The sequence below is a fragment of the Dipodomys merriami genome, unplaced genomic scaffold, assembly GCF_024711535.1.
Source record: "Dipodomys merriami isolate MVZ:Mamm:240054 unplaced genomic scaffold, mDipMer1.0.p SCAF_3, whole genome shotgun sequence".
Taxonomy (NCBI): domain Eukaryota; kingdom Metazoa; phylum Chordata; class Mammalia; order Rodentia; family Heteromyidae; genus Dipodomys; species Dipodomys merriami.
Window position 1 is genome coordinate 82,864,674 of NW_027204492.1, and position 20,853 is coordinate 82,885,526.

Consider the following 20,853-nt stretch of genomic DNA (forward strand, 5'->3'; position numbering starts at 1 on the left):
TAATTGCCCAGGCTGGTTTTGAAACATGATCTGCAGATCTCAGCCTCCCAAGTAGCTCAGATTATAGGCATGAGCCACTGGCTCCTGGCTTGAGATAAAGGTTTTAATAAATGTGACCAGGTGCTTCATGGCCCTAGTTTCCTTTCCTTCAGGGGCTGAGAAGATTAAGCATTGGTAGTACTGTCACGAGCTGAGCCTGGACTGTGGTGTGCCAGGCACACTTACTCCATAAAGAGGGAGAGGGATTCTCACTACAGCCCTCACACCAACCCTTTTTTACTCAGTGAAAAAGTTGAGGCTCCACGTAGTAGAGTGACTTTCCCCAGATCACATAATATGGCTAATCAGAAGTCAAACTGGAAGCGCTGTACTCACCCATTCCCCAGGGTCCCACCTTGATGACGGGACCTCCATACACTTTTTCAACTAATGTTCTCCCAAGATCCTCCTCCCTTCCATTGTCATTTGGTACTCAGGGTAGATATAGGTGGATCCTTCTATCCCCAGACCAAGTAGAGTAACATCTTTCTCTCTGAGGCCAGAGACTGTGATCTGTTTATCTCTGTTTTTTGGTGTTTTTATTTTTTACAGTGTAGCCAGGGAATGACTGAGTCCTGGGGTGAAGAGGGTGGAAGAAAACAACTAGGGAGAAAAGGAGGGCTGCATTTCATACTCCTTTACTTCCAAGATCCCTGGTTCTCCTTCCTTCTCTCCCTGCCCCCAACATGCCAACTCCTCTGGCCTAACATCCTTAACAGAGGTGCATGTACACTCATGTGCATATATAATATGCACACACAATCCCTTGGATAGGCATATGTGCACACATTCTTCTCAGGGAGGAGGAACAGAGGAGAGAGCAGTGGTTCAGAGTGCACTCATTCCTTCACTTCTCAGAGCCTTCCACAACTCCACTCTGCTTTCATCCTTCCTTTGCCCCTGAAGGGGCCTCACAATGAAGGCAGACCAATGTAGTAGAAAGGAACCTGGCAGCTGACTCATTTACCCTCTCCATTCTCTTCATCTGGAAAATAAGCAGGTTGGGCCAGGCAGTTGGCAAAGCTTCTATGTGGTTAATAATACCTGGCATTTGTCTACAGAGCTCCAAAGAACTTAATCATCCCCAAAGCTCTGTGAGGATCAGCCTGTTACAAAATGGGGAGACTGAGGCTCAGACTCCAAGAAGTGATGTTCACTTGCCCATGTCATGGGACTGGGAAATGGCAGAACCAATATCTGGGCTTAGCCAATAACTGAGCTTAGGGCTCTCTGTGTTTAAGGCTCAGACTTTGCCCCACCCACAGCTGCTGGCTCCTTCTCAGGCCACTCCTCACTGTAACCTCTTAGGCCCCATGGTACTGATTCCTGATACATCTTTGACATCATCTCTGATCACTCTTAACCCTGCTCACTCCTCCACAGCCACCCTGTCTTCCTCCTTCCCTCACCTCTGCCCTGATTGGCTAGGCACTCACCATCTCATGGCCTGTGCACTTGCTAATTCTCCCTGCTTGAATAAAAATACCCTCTCCTTTTCATGTTGTGCATTGTACTCAAGGTCACTACATGGGGGGGGGGGGAAGAGTAGAGAGCATATGCTAACTGTGTTTTTTTTTTCTCTGTTTACCTTTCAGATCTGATGGTGAGAATTCCAGAACTGTCAGGTCAGTACCTCGTTTCTTTAGTAGTAATTGGGAGATAAGGCAGGGCCTGGGGTAGGGCAGGGGTCAGTTTTGTTATTTTGGGATCTATGGGCAGGGGTATGGGTCAACTCCAGGGTTCTCCCCTTCTTGGTGGTAGGGGTGGGAATGGTGTGAAGTAAGAGGGGAGGGTAAATGTGGCAGGTGTGAGGAGAGGGTTGAAGACTCTTCTTCAGTCTCTTTGACCTTTACTGATTTAGAAGTGTGGTTGAACATTGCAGGGGCTCATAGGAGTAGGCCAGATATGAAAGCCAGTCTACAGAGTGGCCAGCTCTGGACCTGAAACCCTCTCTATCTTCTCCTCCCAGGCTGAGGGCATGGTGGATGTTAGGTTTCGGGATTTGGATGGACTTTGGATGTGACAGATTCTAGACATTAGAAATATCTATGATGGTGATAAGGAAAGTGTGTGTGTGTGTGTGTGTATGCATGCGCGCGCGTGCATGCATGCACACACATGCACACTTGATTTTAAAAGTTTACAAGCTTCAGTAAGTTTTAATGGTGTGAGCATCTGTTACCTGGGGAATCAGAAGTAAACTGGGGTAGGGGTCTTCCCCAGGCATTCACCCAGGAGAAGCTTCATGCAGGCAAAAGTGTCAAATATAGAGAAAATGATGAGGGCTCAGGATGTGGCCCAGTCATTCTTAGCATCTAGACTTAGGATTCTGGGATTGCTGTCTGAGATGAGATGTGCCTAGAGACATAGGACAGGGAATAGTCACAGCCAGGGCAGCCATTGACATAAACAGTACCTCTGTGATAAATAGAAAAATGTTCCCTTCTCAATGCCCCTTCTGGATGATCCCTTTTCTTCTGAAGCAGTTTGGTGGCTATAGTGTAGTCCTTGCTCATATCCTCTTGGTTGTAACTGCTTGTGTAGACCACAGCTTGTCCAACGATATTCAGCAGCGTAGATCCTGTCATCCAGACAGTAGATACGGGCTAGGGTCAGAGGATTCCAGCACACAGATAGACACTTGGCCAGGGTGAACACACTGATGCCCAGAACCAAAGTTGGGGCTATGAGATGACTGCAGCCTGATGTCAGCATTACAGCAGGGAGAATGTGATGGACACAGTTAGCCTTAGTGTCCAGGCAAGGGGTTTATGACAACGCACAATTAGTCCTGGCATGCTGCCAAGGAGTATGGCACAGGCACAGCTTGTCCTAGCACTTAGGAATGTACTTGTCTAACAAGGGAACATGGATCTTACTGTCACACTGTAGGTTTGGAGGAAGGTGACCTGAGCTGACCCTGAGCCTGGGGTTCTAGTAGGAATCTCTGATGATGTGCCTGCTGCTTGTTGAGAGACCAGATTGAAATTATCTCTGTAGTTCATAGCTCTTCCCAGTAGGAGAATTCTTCCACTTAAAGGATTTGAATAGTGATCATAATCATAAATTGTAACTATCACAATCATAAGTCATAAGCCAACATATGTTGTATCTTTCTAACTGGCACAAGTTGCCAGAATTTCTTTTCTTTGATCCTCTCTGTGACACTGTCGGTGAAACAAGGGCTGGCCTTATCATCATTGTTTTGTAATTGAGGAAACTGAGGCTCAGGGCAGTTGTGGATTTTACCTAGAGTTTTATAACTAGTATACGGCTAAGCCAGGATTCAAACCCTGGTCTTCTTGGCACCAAGCCTAGAGTACTGCCCACATGGTCACTGCTAGAACTCTCAACAGACTTGCAGATAATCATCATCATCATCATCCAAATATTAGTGATCATAGCAATTATCATTGATTCCACACATGATAAGAACTTGGAATATGATATTATTTAATACTCACAGCAGCCCTGTGAGGCATGGATTATGATCTCTGATTTATAGATCAGGAAAAGGGGGTTCTAAGAGGATCAATGCCTTGCCTAGAAAAAGAAGAACAATGAGGCAGTGGGGAATCTCATCTCTATTATTCTTACCTTGGGCTCTCTGCTGTAAAGCCAGTGTGTTTTACTCAGACTTACTTCCTGACATCTATCCTGGGGCCATGGTCTAGAAGCTATGAAGGGCCTTGAGGATTGTACAAGCAATGAAGTAATGGTCAAACTCACGCAGTGGGGAAGGCCTAAAATGTAGCATGTTTGGGGCAAGATCTTGCAAAATGGTAAGAAGATACTTAATCATGGAATCAGGGCTAAATGGGGTCCTCTGAAGATGCTCTCAGAACTTACATATAAATTCTCCAGTTCACTGGGCACTGGTGGCTCACATCTGTAATCCTAGCTACTCAGGAGGCTGAGATCTGAGGATCCCAGTTCAAAGCCAGCTCCATCAGGAAAGTTCATGAAACTCTGATCTCCAATTAATCACCAGAAAACTGGACTTGGCACTGTGGCTCAACGTGGTAGAGTGCTAGCCTTGAGCAAAAAAGCTCAGCGACAGCACCCAGGCCTTGAGTTCAAGCCCCATGACTGACTGTCTTAATTAATTAATTAATTAATTATGCAGTTCCCTCCAGTTAGGGGTCAAGGAGAGCTTCCTGAGCAGGGCTGTGCAGGACTGACTTTTCATATCAGCATGTGTAGGGCAGCCAGGGGTGTATTTAAAGAGAAAGCAGTTAGTTCAGCGAAAACAGATCTAGATCAAGTTCAGAATGCTAGTCAGGGTCTGGCTTATAAACATCTTTTGAGGAAAGTTGGAAAGAGGCTGGGCTCTGTAGCATAAAAAGGGACAAGAACTTTGGATCCATCCAATAAATATATGTATGTATGTACGTATGTGTGTGTGTGTATATGTGGACAGAGAAGGGTTTAAAAGGTAAGGAGAGGGACTGCTATGAAAAATGAACAGCAAGTACTGAGCAGGGTAAGTGGATTGCAAACCACCCAGGGCCTAAGCTTGAAGGCTTCTAAGTATTGGGTGCCAGAGGAAACGTAGATTCTAATTAGAGCTGAACATCTGGTGATGGGGGGAGGGATGGGGACAGAGGAAGGTGCCTGGACTGCCCATAGAGCTGAGAGAACTTGTCACACCTAAAGACACGTTAAGCCAAGGTCCAGAAAAGGACTGGCAGTGGCTCAAGGTCGCAAAGCTCTCTATCAGTAGATCCTGCTTCCTAGCTACATGCTCTTTATAGTCTCATTTAGCTTCTCTGGTCCTTAGTTTCTGTTGGGCAAAAGGGAAATGATAATTCTGCTTCTCTGAGTGGATGAAAACTTAAAGCAGTGCTCAACGTAAAATAGTGGCTCAAACAGACAGTAGTGTCCTTCATCCTCATCTAGTCTTCTGTTAACCCCAGCCATTGTTGTGTGCTGTGGAGTCAAGCTGGAAAAACAAAATGTGGAGTATAGAACTTGAACAGTGATGAGCAGGAGGGACCTGGTGAATTCCCTCACCAGAACACAAAGGGAACCAGGAGCTCCAAGGCTCTGCTGGCAGAGAGGGGCCAGACTGGAACTCTGGGGCCCTTAGGGACCAGGCAAGGGTTGCTAGGCACGCAAGGATGAAAGCTGGAGGAGGTGGCCTGTTGCTAGGAAAGAAAGGAGGGGGTGGGGGAGCCACTGACACCCGCAGAGCCAGGGACATCCCCATGGCAACGGGAGCCGCAGTCTGGAGGAGAAGTGGGAGGAGGAGCTACTGCTGGCTCTGTTCCCAGAGGAGGCCTCCCACTCTGGGCCTCAGTGCCCCCATCTGTCCGGGAGTTAGGATTAGGTAATCTCAAAGATTCTTTCTTGGCAATCTCAGTTGACAGAGACCTCATAACCCTTCCGTGGCTCCCTCCTTCATACAACTAAGATACCAGCAGGTCCTAGGAGTGCCGTGTCTTAATTCATCCTGCTCATTTTGCCTCCTATTTAGCTCAGCCCAGCCACCCCACCTTGTCTAGACCTCTTTCCTTTGCCTAGACCCTTGTCATTTACTGCCTGCTGAATTCTTTCTGGTTCTGGGGTCACTTATCTGCCAGTCCTATAGGCTTATCCACTCGGATTGCTTCCTTCCTCACTGGCTTCTTTGGCTTCAAAAGTCTGAGCCCCTCATGCTGTCCTTAGGAATTGAGCCACTTCTGAGAGCTGGGTTCCACACAAGTCACTTGTCCAGGCTCAGATCCTTTTCAAGACATTGATGATGTCATATTGTAATCTGCTTTTAACCTAGAAGAGCTCCAGGGACTTGTCTGTGGGTACTATGTAATGAGGCGGTGTTAAACTTGACTCTATATAATTGCTGCTACCCCAAGCCTAAGGTGGAGGTACGATTTATCATCATGAGCAACGGTAATAGCTGCACTTTACCGAGCGATAAGTAAAGCTTTCCTATGCCGGGCACCATGCTAGGTCCATACTTTCCCAACAGTGTATTTCATCTTCACAATAATCCTATAGGGAATATATTCTTTGAAAGATGAGGGGGCGTGTGTAAAAAGGCTTAGAAAGCTTGGCTAGTTTGCTCCATGGTAGATGTTAAGGTAGAGTCTAGGTAGATTTGTGATCACACACACTATCCTGTGGTTAACCTGATTGCATTCCTGAAGTGTGTACAGAACATTTGCCAAGTTTGTGTGTGTGTGTGTGTGTGTGTGTGTGTGTGTATGCACACGTGTGCGTGTGCAGGGACTTGTATTGGACGATCTGTGGGGTGACAGAAACAGGCCGTCGGGGTCCTAACCCATGGGAGCTTCCAGTCTGGATTGGCTATAGACACAGATGAGCCAGCTCTGCAGGCCCAGATGGGAGTGTGATAACAAGGTGGACAGCCAGTGTGTAAGGAGAGTCTAGAGGCTTTGAGCTAGATTCTGATGAAACAGAGGAAGAAAGAGGTAGGGGGAAGGGGATTGAGGATAATTTTCCCAAAGGAAATACCTTCCTAGGAAGCTCCAGAGGGGTAAGGAGCAAAGGGCTCCTCTTCTCCTTTTCCTCTTTGTGTTCTCTTGCCCCCGCCTGGCCCAGCCCCAGGAAGTGGGTGACCCCTAAGCTGGCTGAGAGCCTGGTTGGCACCAAAATAAACTTGCCTTCCCTCTCTTTCCCCTCCCCTGCCTCTGTCCCCTCTGTCCTGGCTTTAATTAGCAGCCCCAGGGATGAGTCACTTGGCAGCTGGGGAAGGAGGCTGCGCAGAGCCCAGTTAAGCTTCGACTCCTGCCCTGAGCCTTACGGGCAGCACCACTGTGTACATGCATGTGGGTGTGCATCACTGCATGTCAGGGAGGCTCCATGTCAGTGTGGCTGAGAAGAGCGCAGGGCAACATTGCATGTTGGCTTGTAGCCATGTCATCAGGGAGTTCTGCATAGAAATGTATCGGGTATTTGTGGTATTTGTTTCTGAGTGTCACTGAGTGCAGGGTGTGTGTGTGTGTGTGTGTGTGTGTGTGTGTGTGTGTGTGTGTGTGTGTGTGTGTGTGTGTGTGTGTGTGTGTGTGTGTGTGTGTGTGTGTGTGTGTGTGGTGTTTATTGTACATGCATGTGTGCCTGTAGTGTGTGGCTATGATAGCGAGTGTCAGGAAATGAGGGAACTCTGGGGTGATCAAACACAAATACCATATAATTGCATTTACCCCTCTGACCTAAGTGTTGCTGATGCAGTTTCCTCCCTTATACAAGCCCTGCACTTATATTCCCAATTTTCACTTGTCTTAGTCTGGGTACATTTTGTTGCAGGGAACAGAAGCCCACTCCAACTACCTCAAGAATAAAGGGGGAGGGTATTGTGAAGACACATCTCACAGAATCTAAGAACAGTAAATGAAATATACAGCCAGGCCTCTCGCCAACTGGATGCAGAACTGGAAAGTCAAGGACCTGTATTACTCTCTTGGTTTCTGTATCTCCCAGGCCCATGGGTCCTCTCTTTCTCTCTCTGCATCTCTCCCAGGTTTCCTGGTTCCTGCCATCTCTTTTTCACTGATTCCTCTCTCTGGATGGACTTTCTTTTCTGTCACACACTCTACCATATCCACCAACCTGGGAGCTCTGTGACCTTCCAGCTTCAGAGGCCATCTCCATCTGACTGCGGTGATTTCTGTCCAGCCTGTGATAACACAAGGCAGCAAGGGGCAGCAAGGAGGAATGGTTTCTCTTAGAAGTGAAGTGAGAATTGAAAAATAAAACACTCAGCAGTTGGTGTTCTACAGTGAGCATAGATTTTATGCACACAAAAGTGAGGCCAGAGCTTGGGGATGGGACACTCAAAGCTCCATGATGGCTAAGATTGCCTGATCACAAACTTTGTTTCCAGTTTAGTGCAAGGTGACCTTTGCTAACGATGTTTTCAAGTTCCATGTTCTTGTATCAAAACACGCTGGTTTGGCTTGGAGGCAGAGCTCAGCAGTAAAAGCACCTGCCTAGCACATATGAGGCTCCAACTTCAAATATTATCACCATCAAAAAAATCCCAAACACCGTGAACAAAACAAGACATTGTTTTATCTAAAACTGTCCCCCTTTTTCATTGTTTTGTATATAGTGCTGGTAGTTGAACCCACAGCCTTGTACCTACTAAGCATCTGCTCTATAAATGAGCTGCCTAGACCTCTTACCTTCTGCCATTTTTTGGTGCCAGTACTGGGTCTTGAACTCAGGGCCTGGGTGCTGTCCCTGATTTTGTGCTCAAGATATTATGCTGTTTTCAACATTCAGTGGATATTATCATTGCAACTGGTCTGTGGTGGTTTTCATAGCCTCAGAACAACTAACTGCTACCAAGTTCTTAAATCCTTCAGATTTTTTTTCTGTTTTATTAAGTGTGGTGACTGAATTTATAGTTATTTATAGTATATAATTATAAGCACACATGATCAATATTATCAGCTTGACGCTTGAGCTTACTTTTCCATTAACACAAACCCTGCAGTTTTTACATTAATTACAGAGAGAATTAATGACCTCTTAGACAAGTCTTCACCTATGAGTAAAGAGTTAGGAACAAGCTATGCCAGTAATGAATGGTGTTAGATGCAAGGGAGATGCTCATAGCTCTGGCCTTGGTCTTGGCCCTGGCCTCGCATTTTCCAGGCCAGCCAGAGTCTCTTCATTACTTCCTAGGGTCCTCTGGTTTCTGGCATGGCACACAATAGGTGCTGTGTGTGTGTGTGTGTGTGTGTGTGTGTGTGTGTGTGTGTGTGTGCGTGTGTGTGTGTGTGTGTGTGTGTGTGTGTGGTTTTTAACAAAAAATGCTGTTTTATTTTGTGTGTGTGTGTTGGTGTGTGTTGGTACTAGGGCTTGAACTTAGGGCTATGGAACTCTCCTTTAGCTTTTTCACTCAGGGCTGGCACTCTACCACTTGAGCCATGGCTCCACTTCTGCCCTTTTGCTGGTTAGAGATAAAGAATCTTCCATACTTTTCTTCTTAAGCTAGCTTTGAACTGAAATCCTCAGATCTTAGCCTCCTGAGTAGCTGGGATTACAGGCATGAGCCACTGGTGCCTGGCTCAAAAATGTTCATTTTATTATGACTGCTAAAGCCATCTTCTGTGTACAAATGGTAAGGCTAAGGGAAAGAGAGAGAATTTCGGGCTCAAGGCAAGTTTCCTCCAACCCCTCCTCCCACTTTGTTTTTATTGTTCAAAATATTAATCATTTCTTTGGTTCAGAAAATGTGTACAAGATTTCAAATGGCATTTGGGAACACTTGAAACATGGTATCTTTAATTCTTGTGACCATCCTTCCAAGTTAGAGTGGTTTACAGGTCAGGAAATAAACACCTAAAGGGGAAAGTGACTTGCCCAAAGTATCCATCTATTTATTCTTTTATTCTTTCATTCAAGCAAAATTTTTGTTCATATTAGTAGCTGCTGATATGATGTGGTTAATAGGATAGTGAAAAATAGAGTGATGGATCCTTCTCTGATCCACTGTCTGGCCAGGAAACAGACAATTACCCACAATTATAAGGGAGGTGTAAGGTGCCATGGGAGCACCATGGAGGCCTACCCAACCCAGCCCTGAGGGCCAGATAGGCTTCTCTAAGCTGACATCCAAGCTGAAACCTAGAGGGTGAGTATAAGTTATCCAGAGGATAGTGAGTCACGCTGGAGTGAAATGCAGTGAATAGTTTTGAAGGCTACAGCTTGGGAGGGGTGTCTGACACACTTGTGTTTTTGAGGAACTTTTATACAGTGGGATGGAGCTATCATTAGACTGGGTCAGGAATGGTTAGAAGGTATATTAGGAGGCTGGAACTGGAGCCTTTGTCAGTTAGACCCAGAACAGGGATGGTGCAGGATGCAGCAGCACTGGTTTTGTGTTTCCTGGGCTCCTGGAGACACCTGTATGGTTTAAGGCCAGCATTTACACAGGATTCCATTGGCTGCAGTGCCCTCTAGTGTCCACTGGTCCATCTTGCAGCTCCCACCTCTACATATCAGCTCTTTCCCATCAATAAGTGTGACTAGGAAAGCCCAGTGCTGGGTGCTGGGAGCATTGGGATGAGTAACACAAGACCCCCCAGATCTCACAGAGCTTCCAGTCAAGAAGAAGCAATGAGGACTGGGAAGGTGGCTCAGTGGTAGAGTGCTGGCCTTGCATGCATGAGGCCCTAGGTTCAATTCTTCAGCACCACATAAGCAGAAAAAGCTGGAAGTGGTGCTGTGGCTCAAGTGGTAGAGTGCTAGCCTTGAGCTGAAGAGCTGAGGGACAGCGCCCAGGCCCAGAGTTCAGGCCCCACGACTGGCAAAAAAAGAGGCAATGAGCATGTGAACAGACAGTTATGAAAGAAAAGCAGGGTACAAAGACACCAAGGAGGTAAGCCACTCTGCATCCTCCCCCGGGTAGGATAGGGCAGGTTCCCAGAGAGGATAACCTCTGATTGGCTTTTGAAGAATGATGGGGAGCTGGCCAGGTAGAGAAGTGGCTGTGGGGACCCAGAGGGACAACACAGGTAAAGATGAGGCAGGAAGAAGCAGTGTGGAGCCGAGAATTACAAGCACTTTTGTCTGGGTGAAGCACAGATTGAAGATGGGAAGCATACAAGCATGGTAGTATATACTTGCAATCCCAGCATTGGGAGGCTGAGAGAGGAAGATCAGAAGCTCAAGGCCAGTTTGAGATACACAGTGAGACTATCTCAAAACAAAATGGTGGATGGCTGAGATTTGCTGGAGACAGAAGATGGGGGCTTGGACACAGAAGATTATAAAATGCTTGCCATTAGCTCACTTACTATGCATGGGATCATATAAGAAGCTTCCCTACCAATTGGAGTTGCTACCTGAGGATCTGATAAAAACTAGAGTTTCACATTCCCACGGTAGAAATCAATATTGTTCTTATAATTCCAAGAGTTTCAGAGAAACTTTCTCCAATACCTATCTGAAGCACAGCCTTCCAAACAGCTCTTAGTAATAAGGAAAGAGATTCTTATTGTGGTCTCTAAGGCTCTGTAAGATAGATTCTGCCTGCATCTCTAGTCTCACATCTGTCCTCTTTGCATTTTTCACCCAGTCACATTGGCCTCTTTGCTCAGGTCCTTTCCTCTTCCTAGAATACTACCCCCTTACTGTCTTCACTTGAATAGGATGTTTGTTTACGCTCACGTGGATAGACTCTTCCTAAGAGTAGGGCATTGTCTACCCTTTGTCACTACTGTATTGCACCTGCCATAGAGCCTGGCCCACAGTAAGTCCCAACAGTCCCCTTAATTCTTTCCTTTCTTCATCTCCTGGTGGGTCATCCACATGACTCTCTATAATATGCTTAGAGATGTCTAAATTCCAAAAATAGCCACATCTTAAAGTATATTTTCCTAGAATTCTTCTCCTGTCCCTGAAACCAACCCAGACTTTTCACAGGCCTCCCTACACTTTCTTGGGAGAAGGGTGAGATTCTTGAGCTTAAATATAAACTCTTTTTTTTTGCCCATATTAGCAACTTGCCTTCACTCTGGCTTTTTGCTGGTTAATTGGGAATAAGAGTTTCTGCCTTAGACAGGCACTGGTGGCTCACACTTGAAATCCTGGCTACTCAGGATGCTGAGATGTGAGGATCATGGTTCGAAGCTAGCCCAGACAGAAAAATCCATGAAGACGCTTATATCCAATTAACCACCAGAAAACTGGAAGAGGAGCTATGGCTCAAAGGAGTAGAGCCTTATAGGAGGCTGAGATCTGAGGATTGCAGTTCAAAGCCAGCCCAGGCAGGAAAGTCTGTGAAACTCTTAAATCTCCAATTAACCACCAGAAAACTGGAAATGACACTATGGCTCAAGTGGTAGGGTGTTAACCTTGAGCTGAATTGCTCAGGGGCAGTGCCCAGACACAGAGTTCAAGCCCCACGACCTACCCCAAAAAGTGTGTGGGGGAATATAGCCTTGAGCAAAAAAGCTGGGGGACAGCACCCAGGCCCTGAGTTCCAAGCCCTACAACTGACAAAAAAAAAGTTTCCACCTAAGCTGGCTCTGAACCACAATCCTTAGATCTCAACCTTCTGAGTAGCTAAGATCGCAGGCATGAGCTACTGAGACTCATCATGGCACACCTGGTTTCACTGAACCCTAACAAGAGCCTGTGAGATGGTGATTGCCACTCCCCATTCACAGACGAACAGTTTCAGAGGGGCTGCACACCTAAAAAGTTGTACCCAGCTCAGCCAGGCACCAAAATGGAGGTTCTTGGCATTACCAGAGAGGAAAACTAGGGGTAAAATTGTTGCCTGATGTCACACAACATCACCATTTGAGCCAGAACTTGAATTTTTGTCTCTCAATCCCAGCCAAGCCAAGAGGGAGATCTGGGCCAGAGGTTCCACTCTTATGAAATACCTACAAATGAGTTCAAGGAGAAGCTGCTGTGATAGCAGCCCAGCTTGGTTAAGGGGGACCTGAGAGCTTGTTTAAGGAATAAACAAAGCAGGGGCAGAGGCCAGAGCCCTGAGAGCCAGGCATTAGGAAGTGGGCAGAGGGAGAAGAGGCCACAGAGGGCCCATAGATGCCAACCTTGTGGTGGTCTGGAGGGCCTCTCTTGTTCCACAGCTTTGGCTTACTTCAGATGAACCAGCTGCCCCCGGCAGGGAGGCAGGAAGGCTGGCTTGTTGCCTGTCAGCTCCTATTCCTTCTAGATCATTGCCCCCCTGGCCCCTCCCAGGGCTGCCTTCTGCTCGAAACAGCCAGGGGCCTAGATTCTAGAGCACTAAAAAGATAGGATTCCCTGAGCTGGATCAGTGGTCCTCTTCAGGAGACCTGCATCTCTCTGACCCTAACAATTCTCTCCTTTCTCCAGTGCCACCCAGAGGGAGGACAGAATGTACTGGGGGAGGTCAGCAGGGAGCCAGGGCACCTGGATCTGACAGGCTGTGTGGATGTGAGTGACACTCTGCTCCTTTCCAAGCCTCCATTGCTCCCATCTGCAGAACCAGGCCTTGCTCAATTATAAACGACCTGTCTTTTGATTTGACCTTTTCAGGGATCATTTTTGTCAGCTACATTTTAGAAAAACAACACAGAAAAAGGGCTGAGAGCTTATTGCAGTGATAAGGAACATTGGCCAAGGCTCCATCTTGATAATCCCCAAATGGATGGTTTGAATTTTATTTGCTATGGAGTATCCCAGGACACTTTCTAAAAGTACTCTCTAATCCTCATGGGAAGGTGTTTGTGCAAAGCTTCTACTGAGAGGGTTTCTAAAGTAGGGATATGGCTGAGAGGGGTAGATTTCATTTGGGAACAGCCAAACTAGTTCTTCATCATGGGGTTCTGCCACTAATACTAAACCTCTCAATTTTCCCCACAGGAGAATAGGCATAGTGACACAAAGTTGTCAGGGTGGGACAAGTTGCTTGGGAACATTCCCTTAGTGTTGCACTTAGGTTTAGTTCTGAGGAGTGACTGTGAGCTTCCCTTCCTCTTAAGAGAAGTTCCAGGCCCTCCTGGGGGAATGGGGAAGGAACAAAGTTTGCCTTTGTGGCCTGGCCTGCAGCCCAGCATGCCTGGCCCCGCCTCCTTGGTTCCTCCTTCTAGGGAAGGACTGGGGAGGAGGGGGATGGTGACACCAGCGGTGGAGACACCAGCGGGCCTGGGGGGGGCCTGACCCTGGGACAGGTCCAGACCCATGGAACCCCTTGGGAGGAGCAGCAGGTAGGAACCTGGGCCCTGGCCGCCTGATCCCCTCCCTTCCTGCCCAGGCCTGGCCCAAGTGCCCAGGCTTGCTGATTCAGCACCCTCCTGGCTTCCTGGTTCCTCTCTCCCTTTTTATACTCTTGAAGGCCTTCAGCTTAGGAGGAGAGGGAGCTGGCTCCATGGGTGAGCCGGTGGACATCTGGGAGCCCAGGTCTGGAAGCACATTTGAGTCCCAAGCAACACAGTCTGTGACCTGTGGGGTTGAACCTGGCAACTGCCCTGGCATGCTAGTCTGGCAGGCACAGCAGGTACTGTGGGGCTCCAGCTGCTGAGATTCTCTGGATGCCAACATTCCAGCAGCCCTAAGGTTCTTTGGGGCTCAGATTTGATGAGATTTCAAGTCAGGAACTTGGGCTGGTGACTGGCATAGAGTGGTACTTGAAACAGTCACTCATGTTGATGATGATGGTGGTGGTAGTGGTGGTGATGGTGGTGGTGGTGATGATGATGATGATGATATGCCAGTGCCTGGGACAAGAAGTCTCAGATTCAGAGATTCTCTGTAAAAGTCTAAGATTTGGGCATCTTCAAATTTGCAGCAAGTGAGTCGAGAACTGTGACCTGACCTGTAGACTACTTCCTAACTTCTACTGGGGCTCTTGGATGGGCCAGACCACAGCCTGCCTCTTCAGGAGCTTGTGGAAGATGGGCTGGCCGGCTTGAAGTCAGTCCCTGGCAGCTGCACTGTGCTGTAGGGCAGGACCAGGCCCTTAAGATTTTTTCCTTGTCTGTCCCTCCTCCTCCCTCTTGCCATTCTCTGGACTTTAATCATGGGAGAAAGCAGGAGGTGGGAAAGGAGATGAGGGGGCCTTTGGACCCTGCACTAAGGGTGGGTGGAGTGGGGGGGTATAGAGGGGTGGAGTGTGGGACCCTGCCTTGGGGTGGGGCTGGAGGGGGTGGGGTGGAGGCAACACTGGCCTTGGAAGCAAAAGACTCCTGCTTGGAACCACCCTATCCTCTGCCTTGCCTGGGTACCACCCACCCACCCACCCACTCAGCCCTGAGTCCTATCCTGTCACCTAGACCACTGAGACCGTGTCAGCCTCCTCCACCCTTGCCCCTCCTTTGCTCGGGCACTCTCTGCCTCTCCCTGTCCTCTCTCTGTGTCTTTTGTCTTACCCATACTCTGTCTTCCTCTTCCTCTGTCTCTCACACTCTCTGTCCCTTTCCCTTTCTCTGTCTCTCTCCCTCTGCTCCTTCAGTGTCACCTGCCTTCCGCCCACCGGGTTCCTCTTCTTTGGGGCCAGAGCCTCTTCCCTCCATGCTCCCTTCCTTCCTGTGAGGGGTCTTTTGGAAGCAGAGTCTCCCCCCTTCCCCTAAATCTTTCCCTTCTCTTTCATCCCTTTTCCTCTTCCCCTCCTCCCTATCCCTGTGGCGTCTGGTGTGAGGAGGGCTCCCTCCCCCCTTCCCTGCTGTGGTGTCCCAGCGTCTCTCAGTGGCCCAGCCCCATGGAGTCACCTGGAACACAGGAGGCCCAGACTGGCTCTTGTCTCTACTGCCCCCTGTTGTCATTGTGTTCTGTATGTGGTTCGAGTGCCGTCCTCTCTTTCTTGACTTTGTGGTTTTTTCTTTTTTTCTTCCTTCCTTCCTTCCTTCCTTCCTTCCTTCCTTCCTTCCTTCCTTCCTTCCTTCCTTCCTTCCTTCCTCCTTTCCTCCCTCCCTCCCTCCCTCCCTCCCTGCCTTTTTCCTTCCTTCTCCTCCCTCTCCATCCTTTCCTAACTCCTTCCTTCTTCCCTTCCTCCTTCTCTTCCTTTCTCTCCCTCCTTCCTTTCCTATCTTACCTTCCTCTTCGATTTGTCTCCTCCCTCTCCTCTTCCATCCCCTATCTTCTATTCCTTTCAGCCTTCCCTCTTTCCCCTTCCCTACTCTTACCTCCTGGTCCCCATGGCCCACCCAATCTTCCCCCTCCCTCCCTGTCTCTCTCTGTCTCTTTCTCTCTCTGTCTCTTGCTGTCTCTCAGGTCCACAGCGTCTCATACTCTACACCAGTATTGCTGTCCTACTCAGGTCCTTGACTCCATGAAGCTTACCCCCTCAGGCAGGCTGGCAGAGAGCAGGTAAGAGCTAGACCCATCCTTCCCCCAGCCCCTCCCCCTACCAGAAAAATATGCAACTATCTTTGCCAGACCCCTCCCCCATGTCCCTTAGCCCCTGCTGTGACTGTGGAGTGGCTGGCTGAATGTCTGAGTGGAGTGCCTGTGAGATTAGGTCAGGAGAGCAAAGAAGACATTCAAAACCTATTTGTAGTTTATCATTCCTTGAAGAACTCCTCTGTTAGAGATCTACCCCCCCCCTCCCAAATCTGGAGTGGTTGGTCCAAGACTATGTGACATTTGAGCTGTTCTGAGGGATGAATAGGAGTTTGCCAGTTGTATATAGACTAGGAAAGGGTGTTTAAGCTGAGGGAAGAATCTGCCCACACCTTCTGAGAACATTATTTCCAAGTTAATTAGAAATACAACAATATCAAAAGGGCTAGACCTTTCCCTTTCCACCCCCCCCTCTTTGTAAGTTTACAAATACTCCTGTTAAATTGAAATAACAATGAAATTCATGGACTGTGTAGAATGGCTGTCCTCACTGAGAGTATTACTATGAGAGTTCTAGAGGAAAATGTACTGTCATCCGTGCTTTTTATCAGACAACAAGACTAGTTACATTAAACAAATTGCTTAGTCCACTTAAGAAACTAGAAAAGAGGAAGTGGCGCTGTGGCTCAAGTGGTAGAGCGCTAGCCTTGAGCTGAAGAGCTGAGGGACAGCGCTCAGGCCCAGAGTTCAAGGCCCACGACTGACAAAACAAAACAAAACAAAAAACAAAAAAAGAAACTAGAAAAGAAACAAAAAGAAAACACAATAAACCAATTACTATAGATATACCTAGAAATTAGTGAAATAGAAAGATAAAGTTTTGATAAATGTGTAGATTTTGAAAAGACCAGCAAACTATGCAGACCATCATCTGGAAGGTATGACAGAAAGGTGAAAAAATGTTAAGTAGACAATCAATTCTGAGGAGATTACAAAAGAGATAAGAAAATGCTTTGGATACTTTTATACCAATAGAAGTGAAAAGCTAGATAAACTTGACAATTTTCTAGGAAAATATACATTACTAAAATGACCTAGAGCCATGAGCAAGTGGCTCATGCCAATAATACTAGCCACTCAGGAGGCTGAGATTTGAAGATTGCTGTTTGAAGCTAGCCCGAGCAGGAAAGTCCATGAGACTCTTTTTTTGGGGGGGAGGGGGGATCTGGTCGTGGGCCTGAACTCTGGGCCTGGGCGCTGTCCTTCAGCTCTCCAGCTCAAGGCTAGCACTCTACCACTTGAGCCACAGCGCCACTTCCAGCTTTTTTTTTTTCTGCTTATATGGTGCTGAGGATCGAACCTAGGGCCTCATGCCTGCAAGGCAAATGCTCTACCACTGAGCTACCTTCCCAGCCCCAATGAGACTCTTATCTACAGTAAACTACTCAGAAAAAGCCCAAAGTAGCTCAAATGGTAGAGTGCTAGCCTTGAGCAAAAACATCTCAGGGGTAGCATCCAGGCCCAGAGATCAAGCCCCAGGACCGGCAAAAAGTAAAAGGTAAAAGAAAAAAAAATGACCTAGAGATGGGGCAGAAAACTTGAATCATGGAAAAATTTAGGGAAAAAAATGGAAAAGGTGATTTAAAAAATGTTCTCAGAAATAATGCCAGGTCCTGTTGATATTCTGAAAAGTTCTATCAAACTGGAAAGATCAGATCATAGGAAAATGTGAATGTATTTCCAGTTCATTATATAAGACCAGTGACTAGCGATACAGTGGTACATACCTATAGTACCAGCTATTTGGGAGGCTGAAATGGGGAGTTCACTTGACTCTTGGAGTACTAGGCTAGCCTGTAAAACAATAAATCAGAGATGTAAGTCAGTGATACAAGTTCTGTCCTAGTATATACAAGGCCCTGGGTTTGATCCCCAGCACCTCTAAAACAAACAACAAACAAAAACAAAAACCAAGGGATGACATTGATCAAAATGCGTTGTAATAATAAACTAACATGTGGATTGAAAACCCTCTGTACAACTACTTAAAGAAAACAGAAATAAAGCCAGGCAACAATAGCTCATGCCTGAAATCATAGCTACATAGGAGGACATCTGAGGATCATGGTTAAAAGCCAGCCCTATCAGGAAAGTCTATGAGGCTCAGCTCCAATTAACTACAAAAAAAAGGCAGAAGTGGAGGTGTGACTCAGATGGTAGATCATCAGCCTTGAGGGAAAAAGCTAAGAGACAGCAATCACCGTGTGTGTGTGTGTGTGTGTGTGTGTGTGTGTGCGCGCGCGCGTGCGTGTGCACGGGCATGTACATGCACACACACACACAGGGACAACTCCAGAAAAATACTAAAAAACTAACTATAGCTACATCTCACATATGAATAAAGCAACTAATATTTATTCATTTATTTGTATTAGAAATTGAACTAAGTACCTCATGCACACTAGGCTTAGCTACTTAGCTCCTTCCTCACCCCTTTTTACTTTATATTAAAACAAAATTTTGCTAAATATATTTGCCCAGGCTAGTTTAGAACTTATAATCTCTCTGCTTTAGCCCCCTGAGGATGTACAGTTATAGGTGCATGCCACCATGCTTAGTATAGAAAGTTGGGGTTTTCCCCAGTAAGGAATTGAACTCAAGTGCTCTACTACTTGAGCCACACTTCAGTCTGTATCAAATATTTTAAATACCATTATGAAATGGACTACCTCAAAGTATTACAAGAATATACCAGCCCAGCACCGATGACCCATGTTTGTAATCCTAGCTACTCAGGAGGCTGAAATCTGAGAATTGCAGCTGAAAGCCAGCCCAGGTAGGAAAGTCCATGAGACTCTTATCTTCAATTAAGCCCCCCCAAAAGCCAGAATTGGAGCTGTGACTCAAGTGGTAAAGTGCTAGCCTTGAGCAGAAACAAAACAAAACAGCTCAAGGATAGCACACAGGCCCTGAGTTCAAGCCCCAGGAGTAGCACACGCCCGCATATGCACACACACAGAGTCTGTTTTGTAATTTATTTATTTTTTAGTTAAGTTTATAAGGAAAAATTACACTGAAAGTGAATCATTTCTAGGTTAGAATGACCTGTTATTATCATTTATTACATTAAGAGATTACAGAGAAAAGATCATGTAATCAGCTCGATAAACACTGAAAAAGTGATCCAATAAATTGCAAGCCTGTTCCCTCACTATAATGGAGTAATTTATTGGACAGTAGCAGATAACTAATACAGTAAACTAGGAATCACTGAAACTACCTTAACATGGTAAAGAGGTTGTTTTTTTTAATCAGAAGCAAAGGTAATTATCAAGTACATATCAAGAATTAAATAAGAACTATCATTATCACTGTTATTTCACCAGCTATTTTCTGGAGATTTTAACCAGTGGGACTTCATGTAGTGGCATAAATATTTAAAAGAGCCAGAATTAGCATTATTTGAAGATGATATTATTCTCTACTTAGATAAACATTATTACAACTAATAAGAAAACCCAATGGGTAGGTACAAGGTAAATAAATATATACCCAAACCGTTAGCTTCCCTGAATACCAATAGTAACTAATTATAGATCAATGTAATAGTGATAGAGTGAAATTATGCAGATTATAAAAGATTAATGTTATAATAATAGATTAATAGCCCATTCTAGGAAAAAATTCTAGACTGGAAGTGATAACCCAGCCTGTGATCCCAGCCACCCTTAAGACAGAGATAAGAAGGTTAGTGGGAAGGGAGGAAAAGAAGGAGGAATGGAGTAAGTAAGTGAGAGAACAAGGTTCTAGTGGCTCATGTTTATAATCCTACCTAATCAGGAGGATGAGATCTGAGGATTGAGGTTCAAAGCCAGCCCAGGCAAGAAAGTCTGTGACATTCTTATCTCCAATGACCACCTACCAAACCTCTAAAGTGGAGGAGTGGTTCAAATGGTAAGGCACAAGCCTTGAGTGAAAAAGCTAAGGGACAGTGCCCTGAAAGAAAAGAGAGAAAGAATGGCCAGGCTCCAGTGGCTCATGCCTGTGATCCTAGCTACTCAGGAGGCTGAGATCTGAGGATTGAGGTTCAAAGCCAGCCCAGGCAGGAGAGACCATGAGACTGCTATCGCCAATAAACCAGTAGAAAACTGGAAGTGATGCTGTAGCTCAAGTGGTAGAGCCCTTGCCTTGAGCTGCAGAGCTGAGGGCCAGCGCCCAGGCCCAGAGTTCAAGCCCCACAACCGACAAAAAAAGAAAGAAAGAAAGAAAGAAAGAAAGAAAGAAAGAAAGAAAGAAACGAAAAGAGAGAAAGGAAGAAAGAAAGAAAAAAGGAAAGAGAAAGAAAGAAAAGAAAGAAAGAAAGACAGAAAGAAAGGAAGAAAGAGAAAGAAAGAAAGAAAGAAAGAAAGAAAGAAAGAAAGAAAGAAAGAAAGAAAGAAAGAAAGAAAGAAAGAGGGAGAGGGGGAGAGAAAAAGAGAAAGGAAGGACTATAAACCCCAAGGAATTTATAAGAAATGCCAAATATTTATTTGTAGGACTGTAACAATTCATTAAAGCCTGTAAGAAGATTTGAGCACATCGACAATTATATTCTATTCCTAGTTGGGGAAGCTCAATAGTTTTAAAAAAGTGACATTCAGCCAGGCACTTGTGGCTCATGCCTGAAATCCTAGTTACTCAGGAGGCTGAGATCTGAGGATCACGGTTTAAAGCCAGCCTGGGCAGGAAAGTTTGTGAGACACTTATCTCCAATTAACCACCAAAAGGCCAGAAGTAGAGCTGTGGCTCAAGGGCTATTTTTGAGCAAAAAAGTTAAGGGACAGCACCCAGACTTTGATTTCAAGTCCCAGGACTAGCATGTGCGTGCGCACACACACACACACACACACACACACACACACACACACACACACACACACAAACAAACAAACAAATTGATATTTTTCCCCATTTGTCATGAAATTTTTAGCAGTACTTTATTTGGGAATTGAGCAGTTGCCTTTTAAGGTTCATTTGGAAAAGTAAATGCCTATTAATTACCAAAACATATTTGAAAAAGAAAAGTAA

The 20,853-nt window shown here is 46.1% G+C and overlaps 1 protein-coding gene across 4 annotated transcripts in view; it reads left to right on the plus strand.

The window, feature by feature from the left end:
- Positions 1 to 20,853, plus strand: part of Iqsec2 (IQ motif and Sec7 domain ArfGEF 2) — a 105,012-nt gene that overhangs the window by 34,116 nt on the left and 50,043 nt on the right. For 3 of the 4 annotated variants that reach the window (XM_070040436.1, XM_070040438.1, XM_070040435.1), the window contains exon 2: positions 1,635 to 1,664. In XM_070040436.1, the coding sequence (XP_069896537.1) occupies positions 1,635 to 1,664 (30 nt within the window). Of the gene's footprint in view, positions 1 to 1,634; positions 1,665 to 15,717; positions 15,814 to 20,853 lie in introns of all 4 variants that reach the window. The other variant, XM_070040437.1, reaches the window with a different exon arrangement.